Source organism: Opisthocomus hoazin, chromosome 22 (genome assembly GCF_030867145.1).
Source record: "Opisthocomus hoazin isolate bOpiHoa1 chromosome 22, bOpiHoa1.hap1, whole genome shotgun sequence".
Classification (NCBI taxonomy): Eukaryota; Metazoa; Chordata; class Aves; order Opisthocomiformes; family Opisthocomidae; genus Opisthocomus; species Opisthocomus hoazin.
This window is the reverse complement of record NC_134435.1, coordinates 6,028,063-6,054,742: the sequence shown is the minus strand read 5'-3', so window position 1 is coordinate 6,054,742 and position 26,680 is coordinate 6,028,063. Positions and strand designations below refer to the sequence as shown.

General features: G+C 42.2%; 1 protein-coding gene across 1 annotated transcript in view; it reads left to right on the top strand.

The window, feature by feature from the left end:
- Positions 1 to 26,680, top strand: part of ADAMTS2 (ADAM metallopeptidase with thrombospondin type 1 motif 2) — a 185,325-nt gene that overhangs the window by 51,462 nt on the left and 107,183 nt on the right. Inside the window, exon 3 of the mRNA XM_075441680.1 lies at positions 17,576 to 17,735. Coding sequence (XP_075297795.1) covers positions 17,576 to 17,735 — 160 coding nt within the window. The remainder of the gene's footprint in view (positions 1 to 17,575; positions 17,736 to 26,680) is intronic.

Below are 26,680 nucleotides of genomic sequence, written 5' to 3'. Positions count from 1 at the left end.
TATTTATATGTTTCTCTGCTGAGCTGTATTTTTGGCACCAAAATATTGGTAGTGGTTTGCATAACCATGTGATTCACTTCAGTAGCTGCCTGCAAGAAAGCTGAAATTATTCCTGTTTTAAAAATGCAATTAACGTTAAAGCATCATGCTAATTTTGAAAAATCTGTGCAAGATGTGGAAAAATGCAAAATTTTGTTCACTCTTGAAAGGTGCAAGAAAGGACTTGGAGGGAGCCAAATAAAAAAAAAGTTTTCAATTCCTGTGAGATTGAACTAAAATTACTTTTTCTTTTCCTCCAATAAAGTATAAAAATTCAGTGGAAACTGTAAGAAAACCCTTTAAAAGAAAAAAAGAAAGATGGAAAAATGTTGACCTTCACTACTCTGTTTGCTTTTCTTCCTCCTCTTTGCCCAAGGTAGGAAGTAGCTACAAAAGACTGTTGATGTCAGAGCTGTGGTGAAGTGTCATTACCTGTAGTGAGCAGTTTTCTGAATACAACGAGCTTGTGAATGTAGAAGTTAGCGAGTGGATGAAGAAGCTGGTTCGTGCTAAAATTCTTTGGTTCCCATGAACATACTGATGTGTTCATAGCCAAGGATGCGTTAGTACGTTTAAAATTTTGTCTGTATTAATGTTGGCTGATAAAGCGAAGACATCCCAAACGTAGTGTATCAAAGATCACAAACCCAATGTAAAACCAGGAGGAGTCTGAGCTCTGGGAACACACAGGGGTTTTAATAATCCCTCTCTTCACGTGCTATTTCTTCCCAAAGCAAGACCTCAGAGCTAGTTAACCTTCCTTACGCTTCCTTTCTTCCTCCTCTGAGATGATCCCCATGGGCTGAAAAATGATGTCTCATTCTCATGGTAATTTACCATATTTCTAAATGTGTATTAGCCCAAATGGAAACCCAAATGGGTATCTGAAAATTCTTTAATGAATCAAAGGGTGCTGAAGTACTTTCTTATGATACCTCTGAAATGGGCTGGTTATTTTGTGGAGAAGGAGGAAGGGCTGATAGCCCTGAGTAAGAGGAAGGCCAGCATCACATCTGAGGGCTAGAAAGATTGCCATTTAGTTTTAAACCTTTTTAGGAAGACCAGATAGTGGTGACCTGGAATGTTCTCATAGCCCAGATGTCTTTCAAACACACATCTAGTTACCACTGTGATCAGTTGGAGATGTGAACTCATCATCATCTTCTCTCTCATGTGGCACTTTGGCCCATATTTCTTCTGGGCACTGAACTGGGGGACACCCCTGGAGATACAACTGTGGGCCCTGTATGTTTGTGGTTCGTGGGCACATGAGAGCCCACTCGCAGAGTGAGTTGGGTCTGCTATACGATATAGGCATGATGTGACCTAGCCATACCTGGATTTTCAAAGAAGAGACCGGTTGTTTCATCCATCACCAATCATAGCTTTCAGGGGTGACTTGCTGTGTGAGGCTGGCACCACAGGAGAGCGCTTGGCAGGCCAGGGGTTAATTTGCACTGCTCCGTACTCTGTGCAAGAAGCTGGGTCTGATCAGTCTGCTGTCATGAGACAGTGGCCTCTGGCTTTCCAAGACGGAACAGGTTCCTTCCACATACTGTAATTCTGATTGATGGAAGGCTGCTTAAGAGGTTGAAATATGGCTAAAATGACAGTACTTGTCCTCAGGCTCTTCTGGGAGAGTCAATGTATCTTGTTCTTTTGTGCTCCTCATTCTCCCTACCTCCCCTTGCGCTTTAATGCTCTCCCAAGGTTTCTTATTTCTGTAGACCTGGGGCGAGGGTGGCCATTTGCATTTGGTTCTTGTGCTGCCGACTGGGAGATGCTGCATCTGTGCCTAGCCGTGCTGCCCGAGTGCCGACTGGGCTTTGGGAGATTTTATGAGCACCCGGTCCTACTCTGCTGATGGCCGCAGCATCACTGCTTTGCTGTCCTCGGCCACCTGGCTCGCGGAGGCAGAGTTCTCCACTGAGCTGAGAGGCAAGGGGAGAAGAACAAAGCAATTGTGTTTGTCCGTTTACTAAAGCAAATCTTAAATGTTGTGCCATCTGTTCTGCAGCTACATGAAACCTGGTGAGCTCTTTGGATAAAGCAGAAAATATGTTCAGAATCTGGGGAAAAGGTGGATGTGAGAAGGAGATGCTGAGAATTGGTAGGAACCTGGATAATACCAGAACAGACCAAAAATAACAAAACAAAAACTTCAAGTAGAAAATACAAGAAAGAAAACTGCCATAAAATGGGAGGAAACCCAGTACTCATTAGATTTTTCTCTATCGTCCCCACTGAGTTTCACGTGCGTGTTCATTTTTTCACATTGATTCTACTCAGGAGAGCAGATCCGAATTGGTGTTTAATAGTTCAGAAACGCTGTGATGCGGCAGGAGCTCACAACACTGCACCCTGCCATGCCGGTGAGGGGGACCAGTCCCTCCATGCTGATGAGAAACGCCGAGTGGCTCGGGGGGAGCTGGCTACCCCAGCCGAGCATTGGGCCTCCTCTGCCTTCTGCCAAAAGGCACAGCTGCGATCCAAAGCACAGCTGTGCGTCGTTTTTCAAAAGCTGGGAAGGAGAATTGCAGACTGTGTGAAAAATGATAAAATCTGGAAAACTTTTTAAAAACAACCTTTATAGCTTTGTGAAATTCCTGCTTCCCCAGAGTTCAGATGAATCCTGTGAAAGTTTAATCACGTTAAGCTCCTCATGGCACTGCAGCGACCGGCCGGGCTGGCGGGGAGCAGCTGGAGGGGAGAGGGTTATTTGCTGGCTCTGTGCAGCAGAGTAGCAAAGGGACAGCATGTGTAATGACGTATCCCTTAAGGGCTTTGTAAACTGAGAACTGCCGTATGGTCGGAAGTGACTCTGATGCTGAGAGCCGCTTGGAGGGTGAGGCTTAGCTGGTAGGAGAGGAAGGGGTATCTTGTGGTTCATGCTCTGGACTTGGCCTTCAGAACATCTGGTTTCCAGTCTCTGGCACAGAGTTCTCCTGTGTGTCCTTGGGCAAGTCATCCAGTTTTCCCACATCCCATTTCGCCAGCGAGGGATGGGGGATTGCTTCCTCTGGCACAGTGCTGCGAGGCTCCATAGGGCTGGCAGTTACCATAGAGATGAGATACCTAAACAGAATTTGAAACCTGTTGAAGGAGAACCATGAAACCTGGTGGCGTTACTAAAAGAACAGCTCAGCTTTGACCGTGTTGTGTGGGGCAGCTACAACAGGTTGTAAAACTGTCAAAGTAGGTGTAAGTACTATGAAACCAGGGTCAGCTGGAACATAGACTTGTGAAAACAAAAAGCTACCAGTACAAACACAACCCATAAATATGGAGTAATATCACTAGTTAAACAAATAAACTGAAAGAGATTTCTCTCTTTAGGATCCTCTGGGCATTTTGATTTGATAAAGTCTTTTGGTCTGGCAGGAGTCCAAGACCAAGAAGTCCAGACCTGCTTCTGTTCTTTCTAGGGCACCCTGGAGCTTCTGAGGCTTCTCACTGTTTGTGTTAAAGGTCTTTAATTTGCTATAAGATGTCAGCTGGAGAATGAAAACCGTGGAGTTACTTTGTAATTTGTTTTAGGCAGAGGGAGGCAGTGGAAATCATATTTTAATTTCATTGATACTCCCTTACTGTTTATTGTGAAATGAAGAGGTGACTTTCAGGTATTCCACAGTGCACCATGAGTTGTTTTCCTCTGTCTTTCTCATTCATATTAAAACAAATATTTAATGTCTTCAGTCTACCTGCTGACATGAGTGGTTTTGAGGTTCTGGTCATTTCCATTCAACTTCCATGGAATTGTTTCAGTTTAGTTGTGTTTACAGGCATCCTGAATCCAGTGTTTTCAATGCAGCTATGCCACTGAATTGTGTAACAGAATAATAATGCCATCTGTCTTGTCTTTTTTTATCCCATGTTTAAACATCCTTTTTTTTTTTTTTTAGTGCTGGTTGACTTTGACTGTAGAGTGAGAGTAAATCTTCAATGAAGTTGTTGCAATAGTCATACATCCCTCACCTGAGTTAAAGTAGCTAATTTAGAACTTTTTAAGATGTGTGGCTTGGTTAGAATCATAGAATCGTTTGGGTTGGAAAAGACCTTTAAGATCATCAAGTCCAACTGTTAACCTTGCACTGCCAAGTCCACCGCTAAACCATGTCGCTAAGCACCACATCTACACATCTCATAAATACCTCCGGTGTGGTGACTCAGCCACTTCCCTGGGCATCCTATTCCAGTGCTTGATAACCCTTTTGGTTAAATTCTCCTGCATTTTCGTTTTTTGTCAGAGTTAGTTTCCATTTCACAGTTTCCTGTACATTCATTCCCTGGTCTTCCTGAATTGTGTCTCTTGGGCTCTGATAGTGCTGTCTGTAACTGGAATTGTGTAGTTAGCAGCGAATTTTAAGTGGAAAAGTGATGACTTTGTTGACCGCCAATGTAATTTTTCAGAAATGTTGGAAGTTCATCATGAAGCTCAGTGGCTCACTGGTCGTATAGCCATGTCTTACCATCAGCGTGTTTATCTGTGTGGTCTGGAGTGTGCGTGAGTTGATTGGAACGTTTATTTTCTGGGTGAGAGATGTTTCACTGTCAGGCCTTAGATGCTCCTGTGTCACCGATGGGTATCCTCATCAGCATTCTGGATGCCCTCAGGAAACACAGAGCAGCTATGTTTTGTCCTGTGCTGGATATTTGTTCCTCCTCTAGGCAGGATGTAGAGACATGATTGCAAGAACTGACTTTGGTTTGGGTGATGGAGCTGATACAGATTATCTGACAATTTTTTTTGAGAAGTAACATTTTTTTCATTTATAAGGGGAGATAACTGGCTTTCTTATATTTCCTCTGATCCAGATTCCTGGCTTGTAATTCTTGTAACTGTATTGGGAAAATTGACTTTGAGAAGTTTGTAAGAATTGTTTTTGGCCAAAGAGCTACAAGTGTGTTGGTATTTTTTTTTTCTCACTGTCTGGTACTCAAATTAATAAAGTCTGTTTAATTCTAAAGCAATTTCATGAGATTTACAAGCAACGTTAAATAAGAACGCCACATCATTTTACAGAAGACAAGTAAAATATGGAAACCGCTTCTTGAAGAACTTCCTTAATATCATTTGCGGTAATAGTATTGTCCAAATAAACACATGCCACTTATAAACTTACCAGCATGCGTGGTGGCCCTAACCCAGCTCTACTGGTGTGAATATAGTAGCCCACTGACATATGGTATGTAATTTGATTTGTAGTAGTTCTGAAAGACTGACAGGCTGATTTATACTTGTTTCTTTGCATTTATTTTCCATACTCTCTTATTTTCAGGGAGTCTGTCCTTTGTAGCCTCCATTTGACTTGGTGTATGTTGTGTCCAACTTCTGACTACGTAGTTGCTAGTTGCCGCAAAAAGGTTGGAGCCTCGTTTCTGTTTTTTTGAGAAAATAAGTATTTTTCTTTGAACTTTTTCCTAAGGGTATAGGTGCTTTTTGTTTTCCGAAATAAAACGTTGTTAACAGTCTGCCTTCTACTTCAACACTTGCTAATTTTTCAGGTTTCTAAAGTTATTATCTAGCTATGATTGTGTCCTTTAGTTTTGTGTGTGTATGTCCTTTAGTTTTGTACTGCTTGCAGTTTGGTGAAAAGTTTACAGTTACTGGAGCCATAGCTGGAGGATCAGACAGAGGGGACATTTTTGTTCTTTAGTTCAGACAATATTGAATTGTTTTATTAGTAGCTGCAGCCTTTCAGGCTGAGTGGAGGGGAAAAATATCAGGAAAAGCACAAACAGAAAAAAACTTAAACAAACTGGATGTGATCAAGATGAGGGAAAGACACCATCACCATGAGCCATACGATGTTGCACCAGATGTCCATGTAGGTCCTTACCTTGTCTTCAAAACTGACCTGTAGTGAGTGATTGTCTTTGGTGTCTTAGCATTAGTACCTTTCTGTTTTCTTAGATCTCACATCCCATGGCAAGGGGTTTCAAAACCAAAATGTGCTTTATGTGAAGCCCTACCCTCACGGTCTGTGAGACTTAATGGTCCCTGTATCTAAGTTCTCTTTAGTAACTTTTCTTAGAACGTGGCTTTGCATTTTCATTTGCACTTAGTCCTCTGGTTCTGAAACAGTTTTGGGCAAACTATGGCACAGGCAATAGCTAGGCTGTTTAACTTCTTAATTTTGTCAGGATGAAGTCCTGTAACCTCTTTGTTGTAGATTTTATTCTATAACCTCCTCTTCAGATTTTTCAGTTTGAGGCAGATCCTTGAAGTTCAGCCTTAGATGGGGAGAGCTCCTACATAGGTTCTCCACAGTGAGCACGTTTTGAAGAACCACATCTAATTTTTCTGTTGTGGTTCTGTCTGAGTGCTCCTTTTTACCTGGATAATCCATTGACTTTACAGGTACCCTGATGAGTTTTCAGGTCCTGATGTATTTCAGAAAGGTTTTATTAGTTTTTATGCTTTTTGCAAGTTATTCCTCAGACTCTCTTTTGGCTTGCCTTATTGTGATATTACCTTTAATCTGCCAGTTCATGACCCTTTCGATTTTCTTAAATTTCCCTCCCTTGCCTTGCTGTTCAGCAATGCTGACTTTGATTTGCTCTTTCTGAACTTGTTTGGTGGATGGTATACACTTGCTCTGGGCCTTCAATACACTGTCTTTAACTAGTTCAGTGCTACCTGCAATGAGGTTCTGTTTTAGGTGCCCATCTAATTCTTCTTTAACAAGTTTCATTATTCTTATGTAGTCATCCTTTCTGGAAATGAACACTTCAGCAGAAATATTACAGGTTTTGTTGCTCTTGCCAGGACATCAAACACAAGAACCATGTGGTCAGTGCTACTGAGTATTCTTTAACAGCAACAATTCAACTGCCCGGCTCACACAGTTGAGGGCTGCATCCCCTTTTCAGTGCTTGGTCTCAAGAGCTTGATGAAGCAATCATTAATGATACCTAAAGATCTATCCTCATCACCAGTCCCCAACATATTTTTCCAGTCTCCATGGGGGCTGTAGACACCTTCCATTACTATGTGTCTCTGGCCCTGTAGCGCTTCTCTTCTGCCCCAGTGCATCTCTGTTGCTGTCCTGGACAATCAGTTGACAGTGTAGCCTTGTACTGTCCTTTTCCTATATACACTGAGAAATTTAATAAGAGGGATTCTGGATTCTTCTTTGAAGTGATTAAATGGTTAATCTGAGTTAACTCTAGGCTCTGTTCCCCACTGGCAGGCTGGTGTGTTCCTTTGCGCTTCCTATCCTGCTGTTACCATGTTCCCAGACTGTCTGCTTGTCACTGTGTGTCTGTTATTGGTACACATCAAACTTGCCCTTCTGTACCCTCCTCTCATTTTATTTAAAGTACTCTTTGCAGCCTTTCCAGTACACAATACAGTGATGATGTGGGAGAAACTGATCTCTCCTGTACAGATTTTAGCCACTCTAGAGTTTTTGCCAAGGCCTGGTGGATGCAAACTGTTGTTTCTATAGTCACTGAATCCACGGCTCTTTTCCTCAGCCACGCACTCTCTCTGTGACTTGTCCTTTCATCAGGCTGGAAACATTAAAACAATGCCATGATGAAACTCCTGGTTTCAACTTGCAGCTTGACGTCCTCTCCTCCTGTAAGACCTCTAGACCTGCTGTGAGATCCACTGCATTTTATCTAGCAGTCAGATCGCCGTATGGATGCGTATATATTGCACTTAAGGAACAATATTCATTTATATGAGAGTGCTCTTTATTTCCCTTGTAGCAGTGAGGAGGTTACTTCAGGTGTCTCTGGGTGGTCTGTCTGACTTCTGTTTTTGTGGCTGGCCTGTGCAATTAGGAATGGAGAGTCTCCAGCTCCCACTGCCCCAAAACTGCTCTTTCCCTTGCTGGCCCGAAGCAGAGCCTTGGAACAGGCTGGGCTCTCTTTGCTCAGGCAAGGGGCTTGCAGAAGAGGCCCAGCTCGTGTTTGGTTTTGCTTTTCCAAGGACATAGATCACCAGCTACTGCCGAGTTCCCTGAGTTTGGGCTCAGCTGGTGTTCTTCATTTCTTCCTCTGTAGAAGTCTGCTAAAACGTATTTGTTATTGTGCAATGCCTAAACAGTGTTCCTTGAACTGTATGTACTAGTGCAATGTTTGAGTTGTGTGTGTGGGGTTTTTGTTGTTGTTGTTGTTGTTTGTGTGTGTGTGTGTGTTTTTGTTCTTTTTTAAAGCTGCATAAGACTGCCTGTAACATTTCTGGCTAAAATTTCTATCAGAGTTTGGGGTTTTTTTTTGTTCGTTTCATGGTATGTCCAAGCTTTTCTTGTCAGCCATTCTTATTCTCTCTATGCTTTCAAATCTTGGAGAGTTATCATATGCCTTCCTTCCTCTTTGTCATATAGACAAATACTGCACATTAATTCTTTGATTTAATCCTTCTTAATAAGCATGTTCCTCCAGGGATTAATTATTTTTGTTTCTGTACTGAGTCTTGCACTTTGTTGACATCTTGTACTGGGAGCCTACAAGTGAGTGCAGTATAAAACTGAAAGCTCATCTCTCAGTAGTTTTTTATGCTCTCATTTTGATAACCCCTTTCCATGTTCATTCCTCCAATACAGGGTAAGAGAAGGAAGGTTAAAACAAGCCCATTTATTTGAAGCAGAAAGGAAAACAAGTCCCAGCTGTAGTAAGCTTTTGGTGCTTTTGTTTCCCCTCACCCTTATGAGCATGCAGTTTAAGTAAAACTTGAATTTAGCAGAGAAGGACCCTATCTGATTTCCAAGCCATAAGTGACTGCATTGGTCACCCCTGGACCAGTGGCTGGATTTGGGTTTTGAGTTGTTGCTTGGACCAGTGCAAAGTGGGTGTGAGATGTTCTCTCCCAGGTGGGAATTTTTACCTGATGGGGTCTCGCTTTCACTGGATTAGCTAAAGGCAGAAGTTGTGGACCAGGGAGACCTGGTTCTGCCAAGGTGCACGTCTTTGTAGGATGATGATTTTGGGGTAAGCTTCCTGAATCTGCTCTCTGCGTGGCCGTGTGGGCACTGGGGCTGCTGTGTGAGGAGTGGTGGAGGACAGCGGAGGAGAAGGAGGATGAGATGCAAATGGTCCAGGTCAGAGCTGGCTTCTGCTGCCCTGCAGCTTGCACGCTGCAGCTCAGACACTCCTTTGGAATATGAAATGTTGCTGCAGTGACATCTTCTAAAGAGAAGATTCAGGATTTCTAGAACATAATTTTAAGTTACTTTCAATGCTAAGTTTCAACTTGGATGAATTTACTATACTAAACTTCTTTTAATAAGGTAAACCTTTTTGCTCCAGTTTGTGGTCTGGATCCTTTTATCTTATTTACCATAGCAAAGACCTAGTCTCCATTTCCTACCCATTAATGGATCTGATCCAGCTCTGCTGAATTCAGGTTGAAGACTGTTTTTGGGAGGCTGCAGCGATGCTTTGGTGGAAGTCTTTGGCCTGTCTTATAGAGAAGGTCAGACTAAACTGCTTTAATATTTATGAATCCGTTTATGAATCCTGGCCTTGAGATTTATGAATGTGACACCCGTTGACTTCAGTGGGTGGTGATTTGTGCCTTAAGCAAATATATTTTTGAAAAGAAACTTGTGTAGCAACCGTCCCATTTTGTGAGAGTCTGAGCTGAAGAGCTTTCCAGTCAGACTGGTTTTGTTTTCTTGCAAGAATGTCAGTTCATTTTTATTGCTGAGGGTACGACTTAACTATGCATTCTGTCAGAGTGACCTCAGAAATGCTTTACTACAGAAGGTTCCTTGTGTTAAAATTGGGAAAGTTAATTCTTTTGTATCTTTCTGTTAGCAAATTCATGGACTTGATATTCATGATTTTCCTCCCTGAAAGATTAAAATTGAGAAACTCTGTTGCAGGGAACTGCAATTACTATTCCCTGCTTGCAACAACAGCTATCAAGCTTACAATCCCCTGAGTCTGCAAGATCTGCCACATTTATCATTTTCATTCTTAACAGCTATTTAATAACTCACCTCTTTCCCGCTTGGAATTACGCCTACCTGTGGACATCAAGCCTAGAGACCTTCCAAAATGCTCTTGCTTAAGCATTACTTTAGCTAAAAGAACTGCTTGTCTCTGTTTAAAAAAAGCTACAAAATTGTAACAGCTCGTGCAGCTGAACTCTTTGGAGAGAAGGTGCCTGCTGGTGGTGGTGGAAGCCAGCCTGGCAAAGGGGCGATGCTCTTTCCCTGTGCGGCACCCACAGGGAAGTCTGCTCTGAATTTGCCTGCTCCAAAGTCTGTTATACTTTTGCAGGCTGTACTCTGTATTTGCAGCAGATACTCATTTCACAGAAAGCCATGTTTTTGTGTATTACCTAAACCTTTTGCAAATGAGATTTACTTGTTGTGATCTACCAGGATTCAGAGGTGAGCGGCTGGTAGGATGGGGCAGGTTGTGGGGGACAGAGGCAGGAGATATACTGAAGTGGGTGATGCTCGGGGTCACAGCCCTGGGCTCCTGCACTGCTGCTGGCCCCGGACAGGCACTGAGCAACAGAAGGGAGAATTTGGTAATTTTCTGGTGAAGGCAGAGAAGTTGGAAGCAATGTTTTTAGTGTTGGACACTGGTAAAAGCCAGACACCATGGCCAGGGCACTTGTCTTGAAATCTGCTGGCATTGCTTTGTGAAATCACTGTAATTGTGTGTTTCTTGATGGTTCAGTGAGAACGAGACACAGTCTGTCTCGCTATTGTCTCTCAAAAACCACAAAAAACCCTTTTGTGTTTCTAAAACGAGTTGTACCATACAAATGAAAGATTTGGGTACAGATTCTCATCTGCTGTAAACTAACGCAGTTCTCTTAACTTGAGGTTATATCAGCTGCAAATTTGCTGTTATTAATCAATTGTGTAGTGACTAAGCTGGGCTCCAGGGACAAAACCTTATTTTTGGTAGCAGTGAAAGCATATAGGTGCATGAATGTGTGGACAGCCATCCTCCCCTGAGCGACAAGGACTGCACGAAAGTGAATTACGAATCCTGAAAGCACGCTTAGTGTGAATAGCTCTGCTGTGGTGCTTTTCATTAGTAGATCTCAAAGTGCATTAGAAATGTGACCTTATCCCCATTCTGCAGAGGATAAATAGGGGCCCTAAATAACATGCAGCTTTCATAGGGTTACCCAGCAGGCTCTGCCTCCCCATCAGTTTGTCTATGTAATTCCTATCGGCATACATAAATATTTACCCCCTTAATTTTTTAAGGTTATGTGAAAATAAAGCAACTTAATCGCAAACTGACTTGAAGAAAAGCTGAAAAATACTCTTTTAGACTAAAAATAATAAAAATATATATGCCCAGTTAGAAACTTTATTTGTGTTCCCTTCCCCGTCCAGCCCAGGACTGAATAAATCGGTGTAGCTTTAGGGCAGCATCATCTCACAGCACAATAAGTGGCAACATGTTCCAAATGTTTGCTACAATTCCTTCAGCACCTCCATCCACTGTAAAGAAAGATGAATTTGCAACACTGCACAATTCTTCCTCTGCAACGCTTCAGTAGTTCGAGGCATGTTCTCGAAGAATCAAATACAAACATGACATAAGAAGCTTTTTTTTTTTTTTTTCTTTCCCCCCCTGCGTTGTTATCGATATAAGTGAAGCTCAACGGAAATAAAAGGCCAAGTGTGCCGGCTCCTGAATCAGTGTACTGTGTGACTGGGAATGAGTACGTTGCGGAACTGAAAATGCTGAGAGATCCCGTGTGGGCAGGGATGAGTTTGGAAGGTCTGTGCTGTGTCCTCACTTCTGCCGCAGACTTCCTGGGGGATCTTCCTCCAGTCCTTGGAGCATCAGGTCCATTCTAATGTTGTTGAACTAATAAAGTTTCCGTACTTCAGGTTTGGGAGGACACATCTGTTGTTGTTCAGAAAAAGCATGTTCCTGTGGTTCTAAGACCTAGAGAAGGATCATAAATATAAGTTATAATATAAATATAAGTTACATGTAGCTTTCAAGTTCTCTTCTATACTAGTGCCAGTTTTGGCCAAACATTCAGCAGTTGTGTATTTAGGATACAGGCATATTGATATAAAAATAGAATAAGACCTTGTCCAATATGCTGTCTTGCAAATACAAATATTTTGTCTTTCAAGCCCTCTACAAAGTATTTTTTGGCAACTGTATAGTGAAATGCAAATCTCCTCTCTCTGTTTCTCTGATTGTTGGGGGGATCCCAGGTTGCAAATTCCCCTCTGGAGGCTTCGTTGACATCACAGAAAGTGCAGGATGCTAACCCAGGCATGGAGGTTAAAGATCAGATAGTTTGAACCTCCCTTGGGTCTCAAGAAAATCACCTGAAATTCAGGACTATATTTAGAACTTGTTCATGCACAGGTACATCGTATGGCTGGTTACCTTATTCAGAATCAAATACTCAAAAAAATAGAGCTCTCTCTATTTACAGAAATACTGTTTCTGAAAGTTTCTGAAACTCTGTTTTTGTAGGTTGCTGATGTAATAAACTAAGCAGACACTTGGATTGTTTTTCATATTCGTTTCAGGTTTGTTCACATTTAATTTTAGCTTCCTATCTGTATCATGTGCTTGGAGATTGGGAAGTAAATCTGCCTTTATATGGCAATGAGAAACTTTGTAAAGCTGTACTAATGAGGAAGAAAATGAACATTAATTAAACTTGCGGTTACAGCATGGGCTGAGGCTCTGGAGTCCTGAAGCAGCAGCTAGATGGGTTACTTCATTACAGCCTAGAACACGGAGCTGTGATGGGAATGGGAATGAGGAGACAATTAAGTCGCTCACGAAGTGCAGAGCCAGCGAGACACTTAATTATCCACAGCAGCCAATGCTCTAAAACCTGGAGTTTTCTGTAGATCTAAATATGCTAGGCAGTTTTTCTGTCAAATTAGACTTTTAAAGAATGTATTCAGAAATGCAAGAGGGGTTGAGGATGTTGAGGACACTGGAGAAGAGACCTGCTTTTCCACTGAGCTCTGAACTGCGGTGGCAAACTGTTGGCAGGTCTCCTGGGCTGGAGAGATCTCCATCGTGGTGGCTGCAGCTGGGGTGATTACTTTGGGCAGAAAGCCCCACATGGAAATGGTGACCTGATGGCAGAGTGGACTTGCCTTGTAAAGCTGGAGTGGTAGAGAAGGGTCCATGTGGCCGTTGCCAGTACCTATAGATCTTGTGGTCCCTGAAAGCCTGGCAGGTCTGCAGAGATGCACAGGAGCCCTGTTACCCCCAAAAGAGATCAGTGGAGCTCTGAACTCCAGCCCTGTGTATTGCAATGGACTTGTTTGTGGCTTATCAATGCAATTCTTGTCTTGGTTAGACAGGACAGTCACTCTCTGCCTTCCTTGTGAATTTTTTGCTGTGTGGCTTTTGCTTCTAAATAATCACCTTGCTAACCTTAGCAGAGGGTTTGGTTCTCTGAACTGCACTTTCCTTTTGATTGTCTTCTGCTCTAGTCTTTAATGCATATTAATGAGTGCTAAGCAGTGCTTGACTTGAGTAATTTTCAGGTGGGATCTAAAAACCCCTGGAAGGAAGGCCTGGGGATGTCCTGCTTTGGGAAATATTGGGATATTATAGGGTCTTTGCTACAGTTCGTTGCTTTCCAAAGGCAAACACTTTTTCAATTAATTTATATTTTTATTAGTCACAGGACACAGTTGCTGCTGCTGTCATTATTTAGCAATTTCCCGTATTTGCTCTAGGTTCAAGTTAAAAGTCCTGGAAGAGGAGGGGAGATGGTAGTAATTAGCTCAGCATTTTTCACAGAATTGGAAGTGCTTTCCACGGCAGATGCTCAAGCCCAGACCTTGTTCTGAATTACACAGCACGTGAGTGGCTGCAGGATGGTAGCGAAGGGGAGGCACTGCTGGTCCGTAACTCCTGGAAGCACAGCAGTCCCGGGATGGGCAATAAGCAGTACAGGGCAGAAAAACACTGTTGCTAGCCATTACTTTTAAGCCTTTTTTTCCTGAAAGCAACTGCTGTTCCTCTGTTCAGAACTTGAGGAAACTGCTAATTGAAAGGCTTAATTTGACTTTCGTATCCACTGCAGTAAATGTCCAGAGGGTGGTCCAAAAATTTTCTGAAGTCTTTCTAGTCTAACCTGTGTTGAAGGGAAGGCACAAATTTGCTTGAACAATACAGCATTTCTGTTGTAGTCATCCAGAGGCATTCTTCAGCAAATTGCAGCAACTTTAATGCTCTCTGTTGTCACTGTAAACTTGGTGGTTGCCTGACGGTTGTCTTGGCATGCCAAGCTTGCCCAAGGGTGACGGCATCTGCGGATAAGAACAGGAGTGATGGCTGCAGGGCGTGAGCAAACCGTGCTGCCGGAGCAGTGTCTTTATGTTGCTTTTTTGGCTGCACATAGCCCTGGTGTTGAGTTGATGACTAAAAGCAATCTCCCTTTAGTGGTGGCTTTTTGAGGGTGTTCTGAGTAGTATCAGAAAAAATGCATTAGGCAATTTGTCTTGAGCTTTTCATGTTCAAAGCGCTTAGCAAAAATATAACAAATCAACCCATGTAATTATCCTGCAAGACTGTTGTTTTGCTGGTTCAAAGGTGGAGAAATGGAGGTAAAGAGGTTGAATGCCTTGCTCAAAGCAGCAAGGAAATGTGTGGTGGAGACAGTCAGGAGCCCCGCATTTCTTAATGAATCATTTATAACTGTGGGTATATTATTAGGCAGATGGCTTGAACTGTGGATTGCTGTAGGAACTCTGGCTTGCAGTCTAAATTAGTTTTCTTCTTAAAGTCTTAAACAGCCGTATTTTCTTGTTTTATTTCATGAGAATATGTTGGCTAATTCAAAAACTGTGTAGGATATACAATATATAAAAATACATAGTTCTTCTACTATTCAAACACACACTAGTTCTTTCCCAATACTACTTACCAAAAATGATTGATGTGTTTCTCAGAAATAAGGAAGAAGAAAAAAAAATAAATTCAGCTGTGCTTGAAGGTAAAATTCCTTCCTTTCTACACTCCAACAGGACTGGGGAGGGTGCTGCCAGGGGGATGTACAGAGTGGTGTGGTGTCTACCCGAGAAGCAGAGTGTGAAATAAGAGCACCTGATGGATGTCAGCTATTTGGCAGTGCTCAATGCCGCGCGAATCCCCCTGCACGCAAAAGGGCCAGCACCAGGCACAAGGATCTGCAGGAAACGTCAGCGTTTCACAGCTGGTTTCATGTCTTGGAAAACAGCATCCAAATATATCTTTTGTTTAGTCTTGTAGCCTGTCCCAGGGTGTCACCTTCATCATCTTGGGGGGGAGATCTTCACTCTGACCAGATGTTTTCTTTTCCAAAGGGCCACCATGCCCTGGAAGCTGAAGTTCACCTATAAAAGGTTTTGCTGTCTAATCAGTTCAACTACTCAGTGTAGAAGTTGTCTATCCATTAATTTTCTTAGAAGACCTAAGTTCCTCCGAACTCCCATCAGTACGCCCTGCTGCATATGTTGTACATCAGCATTTCCCCCTGGATTCTGACGTATGGTCTGCATTTTAAACTAAGATCTGGCATATATCTTCTCAGGTAATAGTAGGTTTGATACATCTAGAAATACATAGGAACTTGTGTGCCACCGTGTAGCTTACTTGCGAAAAGCAAAATCACGTGTTTTTTCACATGGCAGTCAAGCTCACTATATCTCTCCTGGGCGTGTGTATGGCATGTGCATCGTATTCAGTGCAGTTGAGCATGCAAACACTTGTTCCTTCTTGATCTTTAGATGTGCGTTTCTTATAAAAAGTCTTTCAAGTTTATGGATCTAATATTTAATATCCAGAAGAAGTGTGTGTGTATACCATTAAAATGCACATTAAATGGAGAATAACGTCAATTCTGAATATTTCATGTATCCTTTTTTACAGTAAAAGATCAGTTGCTGCCTCTCTGGATGCAGCACTTATTTTCTTGGTTGTCTTAGCTTCCCTGAGCTGCTGAGCCTGTCTCACCTTTTTTTTGTGTCTGATGTAGAATCTAAATTAGATAAGAAGAAACAGGACAGGATTTCAAATTCAGTTTCCTCTGTACAGGCAGGATGGCATCGGTTTAAATTGCTTCGATATAATTTTGCTTCTTTAATCCTTCCCCTTCAATCTGTTTTTGTATACATTATATATATGAAATCTGGGACTGGAAATCTTGCCTAATGTAAGTTAAGACATGACAAATGAACCTGACATTTTTCCAAGGAGGGAACCAAAGAACATACTGTATTTTTAGCAGTAGGAATATAGTTTGCTGCTTGTAGAAGAAAAATATGCATTGTATGAGAACTTCAGTGCTGGACTATAATGAGAGTGCTTAGATGATACTTGTTTGAAGTGACGAAATTGGGTTCAAAGGAGCCAAACTGGTTCTCCTGGAAGCTTGAGGTAGGGCTTCACCCAGCTGAGGATTTAGGCTCCCATAAGCTCAGATACCAAGATGAAGTATGTCACAGTGTCAAGATGTTCTCCTGTGCCCAGTCTGAAAGTCTGGTGACTCCGGGGTCATCAGTGGCCAAGGTGGGAAAGAGCATGATGAAGGAGCTTCTGAAGGTTAGATCTGGGGCGTCGCTCAATAATAATCTAAGCAATTTCTTTCCCATTGATAGTAAGACTTTCTGTTTACAAGCTAAGAATTCATTAGTTTAAGTTCTCAAACACAGATGTGCAAACATATGCAGAAAAATTGATTCAAGCCAGCCATCTCTGCAAGCCAGCTACTGGCTGCTGTGACCTTTTGCAGTAGGGCAGGACTGCAAGAGGAGACAAACGCAGGCGATCTGGGTGCCCAAGTTGTTTCACCTATGTGGAAATAATGAAGAGACTTTTTTTCTTTTAAAGTGTTCAGTCTTTGTGAGGGTTTCCCCTGAACACAGAGAGAATCGCTTGGGTGATGTTCCTTTGAGGTGCTCTGTAGCAGAGCAATTTGCTTGTTTTTTTCCTACCAGGGTATCTGATCCAGTCTGAATAAGTCTTTATCTCTTAGCAATGTACTACTGACACCTTTTTTAAACTGGTTGTGGCTAATTCTCAAAAGAGTGTTTTGTCAGTGGAACTCCTTCTGTCAACAGGGAAATAGTCACAAAGCTTCGTTGCCTGCAGCTAAGACATAGTGTTTCTTCATCTTCCTTCTGGACAGAAAGGCTGACTACATTTTCTGACTGCTGTACTGCATGTCAGGACCGGCTTATGGCACCGAGCTGACCCTTTATTTAGCAGGGATAGTAAACACTGGAGCGGTCTGGGGCTGACAGATAGTGAAGGTCATAGCAACTTTCATTGTATCTGATTTCTGATGGAGAGTGTATTTCCTAGATAGATTCTTAGACCTGTACTTTGCTCGTGTCGTTCGAGGAGAAGTCCTTTTGGTTCAGGATTGTACCTTTTGTCCTTTCTTGTCAAGTTGGGGAAATGATGTTTTGTTTTGCTCTAATACAGAATTCACCTGGTTTCCTCACTGCATCCTAATTGCCCTCTAGAGAGCACTAAAGTGTGCTTAAGCATATTGTAACTGTTTACTCACAACGTCTGCTGTATGTGCAGTAACACAAAATGTTCGATCTCTGCCCTGTCGCTGCAGGCTGGCATGATTCGCACAGACAAGGACGAGTTCTTCATTGAACCTCTGGAAAAGGGGGCCCAGGAGGAGGAGGAGGGAAGAGGCAGAACGCACGTGGTCTATCGCAGAGTAGCTGCGAAGAAGCAGCTTCCTATGGAGAGTGTGGATACCCTGTATAAAGGTAAGGCAGAGATGTCCATGCCAGTTGATGTATGAAGTGTAGCCGAAGGCATGTAGCCAATGTGATCTGCTGCCTCTGGCTTTTTTGTCCTTGAAAATGGAAATGTATTCTTATCCCTCTGTGGATGAAAAGGTAGGGGAGGAGTTGAATACTCTACCTAGGGTAGGCAAGTGTTGCAGCAGACAAAACCATCTCCAAGATGGTGGAACTGTATATGCTTTAAAAAATTTTCCTTGGCTCCAGAGATAACCAGCATAAAGTCGTGTGTCCGGCTGAGCAGAGGAAGGGGATGGTGGATGGGGCGGTGGTGCAAAGGTGCCTGCATGTGCTGGGGACAGGTAGCAGTGCTGGCTTTGAAAAGGCTGGGGTGGAAGGCTGCAGCAAGAACACCAAGGCTGGCACAGTATGCAGGCTTCTCGTTGGCAGTGTCTTTGCTGGGCTGGATTTAATCCCAACAGGGAAATAATGGTATCTTCAGATATGAACACAAACTTTCTTGATTTATTTATGTGTTTACAAGTGTGGAATTTAATGTCCCAAGTATGTGGTAGACAGTGAGGGAATAACAGGAGCTAAACATAAACACCCGTTCTATGTAGTATTTTTCTCTTTCTCTGGTAACTGCTAAGATGTTGCACCTTTTTTTTCTGAATAAATAAGGGATGCAAATCTGGTAAGTGGATGTTTTGACAGCTGATGTTAACACTGAGATCAGCTGGGTCGTTTGAGTGGAAACAAGAAAATAGCTACATTTTTCTTCCAAGCATGTGTACGAAACTGCAGAGCTATTTGCCACTCATACCCTAGTATTATGCTATTTCAGTATAAAAAGTTTTCAAGTGTAACACAGTGTGTTAGAATGTTCTTTGTAGAAATCTCCTCAGTGGTCCCCATCCCTCTGCTATGCTACCTTAGTCATTTTCAAAAGACGAAGAATATGGTACCTGCTGTAAAAACTCCACTCTCTACTCTACTCTTGTATGTAGTAATCCCCAGAAACCACCTGAAGGAACAGATACTCACAGAGACGAGGCACTGAAATTAGGGCCTAGTGAACAATATGAATCTCAGTGTTCAAGTTGGAATGGGGACGAAAAAGAAGCAATGGCTTTCACCTAACTTTTTTTTTTACTTGGCCACCAAAATGACCCATGAATTTTGTGACTGACACAGTGCTGTGTTGGGCTTTTCTGGTTGCCTTTGCAGGAGTCCGAGTGCCGCCATCCCAGAATCGTAGGATGGAAGTTGCTCTGTTAGTAGATGCTTATAAAATTATGTTTATAAAATTATTGCGGTGTTGGAAAATATCAGCCAGTCACTGTGTTTCCTCTTAAACAAAAGAGACTTGATTTTATTCACACCTTATGGCAGTATTTTTGTTTTTGGATGGTAAATATTCCTCAGGAGTAGGAGTCTGGTACACAGAAAAGCATAAATTGCAGATCAGCTCCAGTAATTGGCATGCGGTACCTGCTAGAGGAAGGCTCTGACAACAGCATCTGAAAACACCTCTCTGAAAGGCAATGCCGTGCTGCGTGGCTTCTCGTGGAGCTGACTACGGGGCTGCTCGTGGGCTGCCCGCTGTGACCGGCAGCAAAGCCGCGTGCGGTGTGCGATGCTGCCAGACATCTGCGTCCGCGTCGCCTCACCTGAGCCGTGCGCTCACGTGAGGACAGCAGGTTGTAGACTCTGATACAAAGGCACAAAATAATAGTAGCCATCAGCCAGCACTGTGGGATTAAAAAGCAAAAGTGAGGCTGAATTCAAGCAGGCCAGGCTGAGAAGTAGCACTGACCCATGTCTGGAACAGTAGGTGTTGGTGATGGGTAGGAACAGATGTGATTTTTTTCATATTTCAAATTTTAAAATAAGGAAAAAAGTGCAAAGAGTAGTAATCTCCCCTTCCATCCATTATCTTTTGATTTGTAAAATTGATTAAAGTTTAGGTTTTATTTTGGAAAAAAACCTCAATATACTGTATAGGGTTCTTTTTTCCAGTGAAATTCTGCTTGCCTTTAACAATGTCCACTACAAAACTGTTCTGTTCTTCTCTACTTTTTATTAAACCTGGCTTCCCGCTCCTGATTTTCTCTAGACAACAGGCTTGGAAAGGACATGCTTTCGAAAGTTGTAATTTTGTTTTCCAGTTTGTTTTTTTCCAGAATGCATCTAGTTTTGGTTAACAAACGTCAAAATATTTAGTGACTGGGCGTTGATAAGCACGCTGTATGGTGCGTTTCCATAGTGCTCTAAATTAATCAATGGGCTTATTTAGGAAGTACTTTGTAGGGCACTTTCAGCATACTGCATCTATTTAAAAAAAAAAAAAAAAAAAAGGTTAACCAGGAGCACTCCCCCTCTTCCACCATCCCTGGAGACAACTGCATTGTTGCCAAGTCCCATAAATTTACATGTGATGAATTGTAACACTTGGACTATTTTTAAGGGTCTGGCCTCCAGGAATCTTATGAATATGTGATGACTTTTTTCTTTTTCTTCTTCTCTAGGTGAGCTTCTGGCTCTTTTAACTGTCGATAAAAACCTTGTAGCTTCTGGCTGAGTAAATATTTTCAAGTAATGAGTAACACAAAGTGTACAGTATTCCATAATTTCTAAGACAGCATCTTTCAAAATCCCATGATATGTTAATTTAATCCCATGATTTGGGAGGGGATTGTGAGTCATGATTTTTGAACGTTTGGGTTTGGATAGATAAATACGAATTCCTTATAAATATTCCTATCTCTGGCACTCTTTTCGTAAGAAATAGGACAAGCTGTTCTCTCCCCAGTGAAACGGGAGGTGAATGAATTGAAAGCTCCAAGAACTTGGAGTTAGATGGGTCAGTCGTCGTTTCAAGGATTTGGAGCTTCTGGGCAGTGATCACACCGGAGCTCCCATGCCACAAGGGCTTTGGGATTGATTCTCACAGTCGGTGGTTCTGTTAGGATGCTGCTGTGGGGAAATCTCTCCAGGTTCTCCCTTGCAGAAGTGGGGCTGGGTCTGTGGAGCAGAAGATCCCAACTGGGTGCAGGGGACCTCCTGCAGTGCAGGGCATGGGGCTGTGCGGTGCTCGGGGGGGCTCTTCATGCCTCCCGTCTCCACACAGATGTGAAGAGCTCTTCATGCCCAACATGGTGCCTGGGAAGGTGGTCTTGTTCAGTCATTTGAGACTTTGGGGGCAAACTTGCTCTAGCTTCAGTTATTCTGGTCATGAATCTGTATAGGGACACAGTCTTCTAAATGCAGTTATTCTGGATGGTGGTTTGTTGGAAATCTCAGTACCACGAGTCAACGTGCATGAAGTGCATAGGCAGAGAGCTCCAAAGTAGGATTGCGAGGGTGGATTCATGCATAGATTAAAAAAAAAAAAAATTCCCAACAACAGAGGTAAATTCTAGATTTTGCTAATAGGTACGGTAAGGTGGACCCAATAGCAGGGTTTTTCTAGCATTTTCCACATGCTATTATCTTTTATATTATTGTAAGGAAAATTGAGATTTTATTCCATCTGTTTAAAAAATGTGAACAAACAGAAAACCCCAACCTCCTAAGCCCTGGAGATGCATACCTTGGTATGCATCTTCCTTTATGAAGGCTCTGCTGACGTGCTGGGCTTTAAGGAGTGGAATGTGCTGCGAGAGAACGGATGAAAAACGAGCAGCAGAGCTCTAGTCTGATTTCAGACCGTACCAGGTTTGCTTTTGCATTTACGTAAATCGCTATCAGAATGTTGGGGAAAGTAAATACTTGTTTTGGCAGCCTGAATCATTGTGTTTTGACTGGAGTAGGATTATCTGATGTTTGCAAAAATCACAGAGTAAAGGGTAGAATATTTATTACCATTTTTTCCCCCTCTCAAACAATACTATTTGTTAATGTACTGGAAAAATGTAAGCATCATATTTTAGGCAAGTAATAATCTGCAGCAGAGTAGTACTGTGAAAGTCTGTGTGAGCTCACTACAAATTAGGCTAATTGTTTTGGAAAGAGAAATATTTTCATATAGTGGTTGATGTATTGCAGGTATGGTGGGAATAAACCCTATTTTTTCTGGCAACGGCTTTTACTACTTGCATGCATATAATTTATCTTCCTCTAGATAAAAATAAGCAGCATGTTGAAAATATTTTAATATTTCCAGTTGAATTCCTTCTTAAAAAAGTGAGAAATGTTGCTTGACAGCAATAAAACTTCCTACACGATAGAATTAAACAGGCAAGCTAGAGGAGGTGGGTTTTTGTCTTGAAACTGCTGGATTTTTGCTCAAATGTTCTTTAGACATTAAGTGAAGAGATGGTAAGTATTTAATTAATGGTTATGGTGGGGTCTGGAAAACCAGCTTGATTTTTGTCTCCAAAGACAATCTGATTATCAGGCTTGTAAGCTTTACATCACATTTCCCCAGCTAAATGACTGTGTCTGTTATGTTGATCAACTGAGAGGAAACGATTATGCTACAACTTCCTTAAGGTTTGCTTTCTCTCTCAAAATCATTGTCTAAATACATTGCTCTGAGTTTTATTGTATTGCTTTGCTGATGAGAAACAGAAACTCAACTTTAGTTGACAGTTTTATTTACTGTGCAGATGAAAGATGACCTTAGCCAAGAACAGTTTATTACTGAGGAAGACAGCAAGGTAACTCTCCAAATGTGCTGAAACCAGGCAGACTGTTTCTTTAACTGCTAATTAAATCCCTTGGAATGGCCAAGCCCAATCTGCCACAAGTCCCGTCACGACTATACTCGGGGCTGATGGGATGGACAGACCCACAGCGTCTGCTGGAGAATCATGACCCCTTCCCACGGCAATACTTGGGTTTGCCTGTGGTCAGACCTTCAGAGGGGTGGTGGCTTGGACCTGAAAGATGTGATCATTTCATGTGACCCTGTGATGGACATGTTTTGCCCAAAAAAGTTCTTTATGGTCTTTCAATGTCTACTGCTGTTTCCTTTTTTTTTTTTTTTGTCGAGGGTGGTTAACATCCCCTTGGCCATAAACACATACTAGTGAGGTAAAAGCATAGAAATAACAAGTTTCTGCTTCTGCTCAGTAGAGGCAACCAGCTCCTTTCTAACAGATACTGAACCCTGTCCGAGCAGAGCTGCTCCTCAGTGCTGTTACTGACATCTCCTGCCCCTCTGCGGTGTGAAAGGACGAAAGCCTTTCCTCCTCCTCACACCGGTGGGACGTTAAGGGGTCCTGAGGGCTTGGGGGCCAATTCAGCAGGAGAGAAATCCTTGTTGATATAAGCTGAAATAACCGAACACTAGAAGGTGTTGGAACAGATAAGAAACTTAAAAATATGATAAAGTTGTAACAACTCAGTTGCCGGAGCTTTGCAGGGTTTAAAGATGATATTTCAGAGGAAGACTCCTCCATCATAGTCCATCAAACTGTCAATGCCATTGATTTACTGAAGTATTTAAATTACTTTTAGAAACCAACGTGCATCTGGTGTATATTTTTCTGGATTGCCTGAAACGACAGTCAGATTGGCTGCAGGCTGGCTGGTTGCCATTCTAATTTACAGAAACTTTCCTGGTTACCTTTGCAGGGGAACAGTTCCTTCAGGAAACTGAAGTTTCTCCAAATTCAATCAATATTTCCTCTCAGCATGTACTCCTGCTGATTAATTACTGTTCCCTTATTTTGCAGTCAGTAAGGCACTGAGGACAATATTTTTTGTCTCCTTCCTACATCATCTGTGCATGATAAATACATCTGTCTTTCTCCTGTCTTGGATTTTCTCTGAATTTCACATTGCAGATTCACAGGGCTTTTCTGGTAAGAGAAAGATTGAGAATTCAGTTGTGATTCAGCTTTTAAATAAGAAGCGAGGTGATGCACTCATGAAAAAAACCTGTCTCCAGAGACTGGTGTTAGGCAGTTGGATGTCACCCTTCCCAACCACAGGCACAGCTGCTGAAGCAGTTCTTTGCCAGTGCGGGCAAAGAAGTCTCTTGCAGCAATTTTAGCAAGAAACTTTAGGATAAATCTAAAGGTTTCTATTTTTATAACAGTGCAATAAATCATCTGGGATGATTAGGTGAAGGCTGATGAGCAACACTCTCATGTGTACTTGGTGTGGAATACAAGGAATAGCCTCGTTTTTCCAGAGCTGATAGAATTTGCTATCATAGACCTCCCCGGTGGGTGGCCTTAGCTGGGCCACACAATGGTGAAAAGTCAACCTGTCCTGTGCTTCTGAGACAGTCAGTTTTCTTTTGCCTAGAAATAAAATTATAATGAAGATAATTTAACATTCTTTTTAATAATAGTAGTTTTGCTGTGTTTTTTCGGGTTGTGGGAGGAAGGGAACTGCTCGTGTACCTAAAGATGTGTGGTGATGCGTATGCGTATCAGGAGCACAGGAGAGCTGTGTGGGCTGCTTTTACAGTGGGCTTTTTGAATTTCGTAGTGCTTTGGAAAGTGTATTGTATCTTCAAAGGATTTTGCTTTTAAGTAAACATCTCCTTTTCCCAGATGTTAAAAAATCGTTTTCAGAATGACTGAATGTTCATTAAATACTTTCTTATTATTTCTTTATGACATCAAATACTGTAGTTGCTGCAGCACACTTTTGTTTCTCCAGTAGCATAAATCCTCTTGTATATATGTAAACATTGGCGGGGCAGCGTGGAGTGATGCTGAGCGCTGTGATGCCCAGTGATGCTGCAGCTGGGACAGGAGCTGGGAGAGGCTGGAGTGGAATGGGTCGGCTCTGCAACGGATTCCTGGCGCTGAGCTGTCATCTCCCTCTCCCATACACTCCACAAAACTGCAGTCATTCCTTTAATAAACTCTCACTAAATGTGGAATACAGGAACATAATAATATTACGTTAAGAAGCTCCATTTCTACATTTGTCCCCGCCTTTCTCATCAGGTAGGTTGAGATCCATGTAGGCTTCAAGGAAACACTTGAATGCATCCTTAACTTTGAGCAGGTACTTAAGTCAAATTGATTTCAGTGGGATTCAGATATGTACCTTAGGCTAAATGTTTTTTATTTTGAAAGCAGGTGGAGTCCTGTTTTGGTTATGAGGCAAGTTGCCAGAGCAAGTTATTTCCATTCAGATATGCATGAACTAAAGGTGAACAACTCAATTATTTGCAGTTATTTAAGTGTCAGTGATATGCTTATATCATTAGCTAATGTAAAAATAAAATTGATTTCACTCTCAACTGATGAGTTTGTTGTAGCTTCTCTACTAAATTCAAACACTATGATAAGGCTTTCCCATGTGATTGCTGTGAACAGGTTACAGCTGGAGTTGAATGTTACCAATGTTGCTAGGTATAACAAAGCTGATTTTGGTCCCTAAAACAACATTTTCCAGTTCTCGTACAAATACTCCTGCAAAATTTTTGTGGGAAGTGCTGATGAAAGCATGGGGAAAGTGCTCATTTTATTTTTCACATTTTCCTGTCAATTACTGCAGCACTAGGGGTGTGTGAAACTAAGCTTGATTAATCACTTGTTTGTTTATGTTTACATTTAGTCAACACTTGTTTATAGATACCTTTATAGAGACAAAACATTTCACAACAGATTTCACTAAGGCTCAGTTTTATTCCTCCTTATAATATCCATTGATCTCGGAATCCGTAATGAATTTAGCCTCTCTGTCTCCTGGGAGGAAAGAGAGAACAAAATATTTGCCTTTTGGACAAGAGGAACATAAACCCTGTTTTTACTGCAAGCCGATCCTGTTTCTTTCTGGTAATAGCCCAGTGTAGGAGCAGAGTTCATCAGAGCAGAGGTTCATAAGTCAGACGTTGCCTTCGGAGCCCGGGCGAGTGCTTGCATGCGTGAGCGTGTGCGGCCGCCCACAGGCATGTGAGGAGCTTTTGCTTATGAAAATGTATGTGCACACCCACACGGTTTTTGCCATTTCACATTTACTGGTGAGTTTTTCCATGAAGTGTCATCCTGTTGGGGTTTGTTTATTTACAAGCTGTATTCATGTTGTCCAACCTGCTGAGAAAGACAGAGGATGGCAATGGTCCAGTGGGTTCTGATGTCTCTGCCAGGCACAAAGGGGAAGAAACTTGTTCACAGAAAGACCTTAATATTCTGTCCTGACAAACTGAAAATGTTCTACAACCCATATCTCCATTTAGGAAATGGATTCTGGAGCTGAGAATTCAAAAATATGGGTAGCATGTAGTGTTTGCTGTTTTCTACCGCAGGATTCAAACTCTGTGTTTAATAACAATACGAAAAATAGCATCTGGTATGCATCACTAAAGTAAGCTCGAGTAGAAAATGCAGATAAACATTTTCTGTTTCAAATGTTTTCTGACTAAAAGCGGCATAAATTTTGTCTGCTGTCCACGATAATGATGATAAAGTGGTTTGATCAGGCTAAAAGCTCCAGGCATCATCAAATGAAAGCAATGGGCAAGCCCAGAGTTGCAAGGGAGATGGATATCCTGCAAACTTCTAAATTTCTGTCATTTCTTGCAACAGAAGAGCCACATGTGAGGCCTTGTGAAGTGGTCCAGGGATTAAAAATGTATTCCAGCTAGTTCTGACTGTCCTCAGCTGTGTGAAATCTGCTCCTCAGTGGCTGGCCACCGAAGAAAAGCTGTGTGCTGCTGGTACCTCGTGCTTGCAGAAGGGGCACTGGAAGGGTCCCAGTGTTTAGAGCAGCACGAGACCCAGCTGGAGAATGAGAAACAAATCGCTTGGTCTTTCTCTGCACTAATTTAATTCACAATGGTGACTGTGTGCCAAGCACATCCCTACAAGCAAATGCTATGTTGCTCATGAGCTCAATGCTGGTTAAAGGGAGGAGATTTCAATGCCTGGTATGATATTTCAGAGCTGGTGCGGTGCAGACAGTTGTCACTGGGCGCAGAATCACACAGAATCCCAGCATGGCAGGGGTTGGAAGGGACCTCTGTGGGTCACCCAGTCCAACCCCCTGCCGAAGCA